This window comes from Manihot esculenta, chromosome 8 (assembly GCF_001659605.2).
Source record: "Manihot esculenta cultivar AM560-2 chromosome 8, M.esculenta_v8, whole genome shotgun sequence".
Taxonomy (NCBI): domain Eukaryota; kingdom Viridiplantae; phylum Streptophyta; class Magnoliopsida; order Malpighiales; family Euphorbiaceae; genus Manihot; species Manihot esculenta.
In genome coordinates this window covers 38,873,428-38,881,452 of record NC_035168.2, presented here as the reverse complement: position 1 = coordinate 38,881,452, position 8,025 = coordinate 38,873,428, and the positions used below count along the sequence as shown (strand labels likewise).

At 34.5% G+C, this 8,025-nt stretch overlaps 1 protein-coding gene and 1 long non-coding RNA gene across 2 annotated transcripts; both read left to right on the top strand.

The window, feature by feature from the left end:
• Positions 1-261: 261 nt before the first annotated feature.
• LOC110621241 lies at positions 262-1,071 on the top strand. Its single transcript, XR_002488946.2, has 2 exons — positions 262-775; positions 875-1,071. It is a non-coding gene; the product is annotated as an uncharacterized LOC110621241 (long non-coding RNA).
• A 2,086-nt stretch (positions 1,072-3,157) lies between these two features.
• LOC110620696 (protein VAPYRIN) lies at positions 3,158-5,092 on the top strand. Its single transcript, XM_021764517.2, has one exon. It carries the CDS (start codon positions 3,237-3,239, stop codon positions 4,830-4,832), a length of 1,596 nt encoding a protein of 531 aa, XP_021620209.1. The 5' UTR covers positions 3,158-3,236; the 3' UTR covers positions 4,833-5,092.
• Positions 5,093-8,025: the final 2,933 nt, after the last annotated feature.

Genomic DNA, 8,025 nt, shown 5'->3' with positions numbered 1-8,025 from the left:
TTTTAACAAAACTTATTAAGTATAAATTTATAGATTTATCATATAATTTTAATTAAATTTGCATAATATAATAAAAATATTTAATTTAATAAAAATGTTGATTTCCCGTTTTTGGCATTCAAAATACAATAAACTTGTAAGGCATTATTTTTAAAAAGAATATTTAAAATTGGATAAGTGTGAATGAAACGTAAACCATAATGGTTACAATAAATTAAACACATATATTCAATGAAACACTTTAATGGGTAAGGAGTAAATTTAATGCTTATATTTTGTAACGAAAAATTGTAGAATACGTATACGCGTAAGGTGGGCTATGCTGTCATCCCAACTTTTGAATGCCTATAAATAAAGAAGCCCTTCACCCACTTCTCTTCATCAAATCCCTAACAAACATTTCAAAAAAAAAAACAACAAAAAGAGGTGATTACACAAAAAAAATGGCAGGATTGATAAAAAAGATTGAGGAGACTCTCCACATAGGTGACCACAAGGGTAAGCACCAAGGGGATCACAAGGGCAAACATGAAGGAGACCACCACAAGGCCGGTGAACACAATAAAGACCACAAGAAGGGTGAGCACAAAGAAGGACTCGTGGACAAGATAAAGGAAAAGATCCATGGAGATAAGCATGTTGATGGAGATAAGCATGTTGATGGAGATAAGAAGAAGAAGAAGGAAAAGAAGAAGCACGAGCATGAGTCTGGCCATGAATGTGGTCATAGCAGCAGCAGTGACAGTGATTAAATCTCATTCTATTCAATATTTAGGTATTTTAATCGATTACCTTTATATATATATATATAATTTGAATTTCTTTACTTTTTAAATAATCAGAACTGATTGATTTAAATTTTGTGATTTCACAGTTTACTGAAGTGTCAACATATCCTAGCTCACCTTTGTTGGAGAACTTGGAAGAAGAAATCTTTTTTTTTTCTTTTTTTGTGTAAAAGTTAATTATCAAGTTTGATGTTTTTCATGTTGTGATGTATCATCCTATCGTGCATGCAACCCTCATATGCAGGGAGTGAATGTTAATAATATATGTGTTTTATGAATTAAATTAATTTGAATTTATTTTCATAATTAATATCTAAAATTTGAATTTTATTTTGTAAAAATTTCTCCAATATATTTATAATAATTTATATACAGTGTTCGGACATAACTTCAATCACACTTATTTCACATAAATAAAATTAAATTGAATAATTTTATAATAAAAGATAAAATTATATATTCTTTAATTAATTTCATAATTAATGTATAAAAAATTTGTTGTAACATATTTATATAATTTAAAATGGTATATATTTAATTTTCTCAAAATATTTAAAAAACTTTTTGATAGTTTCATGATGATGAATGTTTGTTCATGAAGTAAGGCCATGTTTGATACATTATATATAATTCAATTTATAATGTAAAATAAAATAAATTGCATTTTAAATTTACAATTAAAGAAAAGTCATGGAATTCAATAAAAAGAAAAGACCTAATGGGATGACTAAGCTCATTATGGTTGATTATTATTTATGAATATTATTAATTAGCCTCAAATTTTGATAGTGCCACTTTGCTCCCCAACATCCACTCCCTTTCAAATGCTTGCTACCTCCATTCACAAATTCAACAAAAATATTTAGATTCTTTTTCTTAATTTATGAATTTATGGTATGACAAATGCTAAACACCTTTTCAAAAGTGTAATTTATTTAATCATTATTCATTTAAAATCAAATCAAATTAAAATTTTAATATTTCTAAAAACTGAATCAAACTGATTTTTGAATAAAAATATCGATTTAAATTGAAATTTTAGTCACTAATCCATTTGAATTTATTTAATTTTTCTCATCAAAATCTAACTCAACTAAAATAATTGAAATTTTTAAAAATAAAAATCAAATTTAACTGATTATTATTTTAAGATGTGGTAATAGCAAGTAGTTGGTTTTAGGTGATGATTATTATTTTAATTACTACTAAGTCCAACTAAGAAACAGAATGTTATGAGTTAGTCATCAAACATCCTTAGCTAATTAAATACAAAGCTCCCCAATTGGAACCCATGAGGACTACTTCTGCCTCACCTATTTAAGACTCACTGCCTCCCCAAAACATAAATAATTATAATTTTTTAAGGATTTGTCCTCTTTTTTTTTTCATTCCCAATTAATTATTTCACTTTGGATTTCCCCATTAATTTTATTTTTGTTAATTCCAATTAAAATTATACTTAGAAAAAGATAAACTAAACTATAAGAACAAAGAACACCAAAGCTGCAGTTATTTCTTATGAAGCTTTCTTGTCTCTTCTTTTTTTAAATCTTTCTTGTGATTCCCAAAAATTTCATTTCATTTTCTCCACAACAAACTTTTTCTACTTTCTTGGACCTTCGCACATAGTTTTACCATGCATTTGTGTTTGATATCCCCACATCACATCCATAAGAAAATGTCATACAAAATTCAAATTTGAATTTGAATGGTCTAATTGATGCCATTTGATACTTTCAATTTCCATTTATTAACTTAGCCTAATTGAGGAGGCAAGCCCATTTCCCTACCAATAAATAAATCCTCTTTCCTACTAGGAAGAAAGCAACATCACCCATAATTACTAGGCTATGACCAAGTGTGCTATTGCTACCTCTTTGTACGGTCACCATTGTTGGCCAAGTAAATGATATTTGCCATTTTGCAACTCCCCAACAACTATGCCAAATTTCATTTCTTAATTTTCTCTTGTTTATAGCTTAAATCAATTGAATTGAATTTTATATTAAGAATTGACATAATCAAATATAAAATATTCAACCAATCATGACTAGAATCTTCTCTAAAGATGCCCATTTTAATTTTGTAAACAAAGATGACTTTATAGTGTTTAACTCAACAAGAACAATAAAGGTAAATAATAATATTAATTAATGCAAAAAAAAATTGATATGAAAAATAAAATAAATATTTTGTTCTAACTTATACGGCTGTCTTAACAAGGATCTTACAGTTAAGACGCCGAATAGAACAAGTCATCCTAGATTTTAACACCACCACTTGGCACTTTCTCATTAGTGCCGGCCCACATTTGCTTTCCTCCTTAAAGTACACCTCCCTCTTCTTCTTCACTTCCCATTCCTCTTCTCTTCTCACGGTCTTTGCCTTGTTCCATCTCAAGAATCAGGAACTCTTCAGGTTTGATTGCTTGGTTCCCAAGAAAACAAAATGGACAGGCTCATAAGCTTGGAGCCATCCAATCTTGTGGCCATCAGAATCGAGCCTGGACAGAAATGCTATGGAGAGCTCACTCTACGCAATGTTATGTACACCATGCCTGTGGCTTTCAGGATTCAGGCCATGAACAAGACTCGATATACCATCAAGCCACAGTCTGGAATTATATCTCCTCTAGCAACTCTGACTATTGAGATTACTTATCATCTTCTTCCTGGGTCTTTTCTCCCTGAAACGTTTCCTCACTGCGAGGATGCTTTTCTTTTGCACAGTGTCGTGGTCCCTGGTGCTTCGATCAAAGATCCCACTTCAAATTTTGATGCTGTTCCTCCTGATTGGTTCACTGCAAAGAAGAAACAAGTGTTTATAGATAGTGGTATCAAGATCATGTTTGTTGGGTCACCAATTCTTGCGCAGTTAGTTGCTGATGGGGCCATGGATGAAATAAGAGAAGTGCTTGAACGTAGTGACCAAGCTTGGAACCCAGCTGATTCAATGGATTCTCATGGAAAAACGTTGCTTCATTTAGCCATAGCTCAAGGCCGCCCAGATATTGTCCAGTTACTTCTTGAATTCCAGCCAGACGTGGAGCTTCTAAGCCGATCTGGCTCTACTCCATTGGAGGCAGCTGCAGGGGCTGGTGAAGCCTTGATAGTTGAGCTTCTATTAGCTCGTCGAGCAAGCACAGAAAGATCAGAGTCTTCCACTTGGGGTCCAATCCACCTTGCAGCTGGAGGTGGCCATTTAGAGGTCTTGAGGCTTCTATTACTTAAAGGAGCTAATGTCGATGCACTCACTAAAGATGGTAATACAGCTCTGCACCTTGCCGTCGAAGAGCGGAGGCGTGATTGTGCTCGTCTTCTATTAGCTAGTGGAGCTAAAGCCGATATCAGAGACACTACAGACGGCGACACACCCTTGCACATAGCTTCGAAGCTTGGAGACGAGAGCATGGTCAAATTGCTACTACAAAAGGGTGCAAATAAAGATATCCGAAACAAAAGCGGCAAAACAGCCTACGATGTTGCTGCAGAATATGGCCATAGTCGCCTTTTCGATTCATTGAAATTGGGTGACAGTTTATGCATCGCAGCTAGAAAGGGAGAGGTGAGAACCATCCTGAAATTGCTTGAAAATGGGGCAGCCATCAATGGCCGCGACCAGCACGGATGGACTGCGTTGCATAGAGCAGCATTCAAGGGAAAAATAGAAGCAGTTCGGGCTTTGCTCGATAAGGGAATCGACATAGATGCTAAAGATGAAGCTGGCTACACTCCATTGCATTGCGCAGTGGAATCAGGCCACGCAGATGTGATTGAATTGTTGGTGAAGAAAGGTGCAGACGTTGAAGCCAGGACAAATAAGAGTGTGACTGCTTTACAAATCGCCGAGTCATTACACTACGTAGGGATCACTAGAGTGCTTATTCATAGCGGCGCAGCTAAAGAGGGAGCGGCGCTGGTGCACTTTCCGTTTGGGAAAGGCATGTCAGGGACGGAGGTGGAGAAAGCAATCAAGAAAAGGCCGCCGAGAGCAAGAGCTTTAAAGGGTAGCTTTGACCGGTCCATGCCATTAGCTGTGCTTTAATCAGGCATAGCTAGAGGATTTTTTTCCCCTTCCCAATGATCCGTAGCAGTGTAGAGCTTAAATTGATTCTTTTTTTCCCTGGTTTTGGGGTAAAGATTCGTGGAAGAAGATGCTGTAGACATATATTATATGCATATATGTTCATAATGTTTTGTATAACCTAATATATATAAACATATCCTATTGTTCATTACTGTAAGTTTTCTCAGGGAAATCGCATTCTTGTGAATCAACATTGTTCAATATCATTATTGTTTCTGTTAGGACTTTTACGTTCAACTCTCTTTCTCCTATCCAAAAAATATTTTAAAAAAATGCTTAATTATTAAAAAATTAAGTTAATTATTTTAGAAAATAGACCATTTAAATAATAATTTAGCCTGATTTAGCATATAGATCCATTCAAAAAGATGGTTCCAAAAAAAAGCATTAGTTTATACCAATGACTGAGAAATTATGAAATCATTAATGAAAAAAATTTCAAGTCAGCATCACAATCATTGTGGATGTTGGAGTATAGAGAATATTAAAGGGAATTATGGTTGTCTTCTCAGCCCTTAACTATTGGAAATTAATTAGATAAAATAAAATAATGCATGCCCCCCATTAATTTAATTACGCCATTGTTTTATGTCGTCTCGAATACAGAAGCAAAATATCAACCTTTGTTACTTTTGTTTTGCGCATCGGCTTAAATCGAATTTTTTCGATTTGAATTTAAATTAATTTAAAATTTTAATTTGAATTTTTATTTATTTTAGTTTGATTTAGCTTTTAATTTTAAAAATTTTGATTATTTCAGTTCGATTCGATTTTAATAAAAAAAAAAAACAAATTGAACTGATTAGTGATAATAATATATTATTTTCAATAATATAGAGAGATTAGATCATATTAAGATTAAAAATATTCTAATTAAATTTTAAAATATTAAAAATAAAATTTAAAACATAAAAAAATTATTGAAAATTCAAATTGAACTAATCAAATAGAATCAGATCAGTTCGATTCGATTTGATTTCTGATTAAAATCGATTCAATTTGATATTTATAAATATTAAAATTTTAATTTTTAATTTATTCAGTTCGGTTTAATTTTAAATCAAATCGACCAAGTGCTGATTCTTGTCTATATTTATAAATTAAATATTAACAAAAAATAAAATAAATATCAAATTATTTATTATTAAGTCAATTGTAATAATTCATAATTTTTTTAAATATTATTAAGTTCAATTTTAATTATATTTTATAAAAAATTATTATTGATTGCAAGCCAGTATTTATGAATAATAATTTATTTTATTTTCCTGATTAAATATTATTTATTTTTTTAATTTTTTTAAAAAGTTTATTTAAATTGAAATTATATAATTCATATTGTAAAATTATAGTATATTTATATAAAATTTCATATATTTTGGTAACCGCTGGACTTCTCCAACCCATCATGAGGCCGGGCCGATAGTAGCAATCCACAATCCGGAGGCTCCTAAGCCCTCGAATAAGCCGGACTCAACCCGTTCATCCTCCAGACTGGACCTCTATTTGAGTCATTTGATCAGACCAGCGCAGCCCAGTTCAGTCTTAAGGCTCGACCTTCCTGGGTTCTGGTCCTTTTTCCTCAAACCTGGGCACGGGAAGAAATGATTGCGGATCCAGTTGTAACGACCCGGAAAACCGACCCGTTACCGGCACTAGGGTCCAGATCGGCTTAAGGCCGCCGGGACCCGTAGCAAGCCTACATACATCCTGTATACCTGTTTAATCCCATACATGATCAACAAACATACTTAAGAATTAAAACTTTTCTTTTTCTTCATACACCAAACTCAACCTGTGCATGCACTGTATTCATCATATACATAAACATTAATCCCTCTGTGGGATTTCATCACAGCCTCAATGGCAATATAAAATCTGTGTTGAGTTGGTTCACATACACATCATATAATAAGATCATGTACATACCAAGGGATTAACATATACTATGGTCAAGCACAAATCTATCCTCAATAACATAGTTACATAAACATAACTGTTCAAACTTTACATTACATTCTTATCATATGTCATGTCCACATACTCTAGCTATTACATACATATGTCTTGACTTCACTCTAGCCGACTTCTTGTTCTCTCCTATACCTGCAACTCTGGGGATAATGGGAGTGGGGTGAGCTAAAAGCCCAGTGAGCGGAAACTAAAAACATTTGTTTTAATTCCTCCATTTTTAGGTACATTATTATTCATTTTTATTTTTATTATCAAACAACTTTTATTTTCATTCTTTTTCTTATTCATGCTTTCATGTATGCGTCATAACACAAACATTTCACAACAAGGATGAACTTGTCACCATTTAGCCCCTATCCTTCTTACTTATACATGCCGGGGGCGTAGAGCCGTAGCAGGCACACCCGGACTTCCATCATCAATCATAGTGCCAGGGGCGTAGAGCCGTAGCAGGCACACCTGGACTCACATAGGCTATCATGTCATACGAGGGCTAATGGATCATTCAATGTTCATCCACATCAACAACAAATTATGCAATGCAACATATTCGTGCATTCTAATGCAAGCAACCTAATATTGCATGGCATAATGATGCATGGGCAATGCTTTATGATTCATTCATTTATTCAATTACTTTAAAACTTAAGGGGTTGTTCCACTCACCTGGTAACTGAAGCTTGACAACGAACTCTGAACAACTATCTCACAACCGGGGGTCTCGGTTCCTCGGGTCCGAACCTACACAGGTGGACTCAAATGAGGCACCAAACATACATGAACGTGACTCTGAAAAGCTCCCCAAAAACCCCCTAAAACATCCTGAAAACATCACATGAAAACATGCAAGAAATGGCTGAACAGGGCACTTTCGGCGGCAGGTTCGGCGGCCGAAAGTCCCTCTGCAGCCGAAAGTCATGCAGGTTCGGCGGCACTTTCGGCGGCCGAACCTCCCAGACAGAGACGAACCTTGAGTTTCGGGGGCAGGCTTCGGCAGCCGAAACTGCCTCCACAAGGGGGTTCGGCGGCCGAAAGTCACTTCGGCGGCCGAACCTGAGTTTCTGCCGAAGGGCAGAAACTTGGCTCCCTTGTGTCCACAGCCTCCAAAACGCCTCAAAACCTGCATAAACTTGATTCTACTCATGCATACACATCATACCAGATCCTAGGGGCCTCA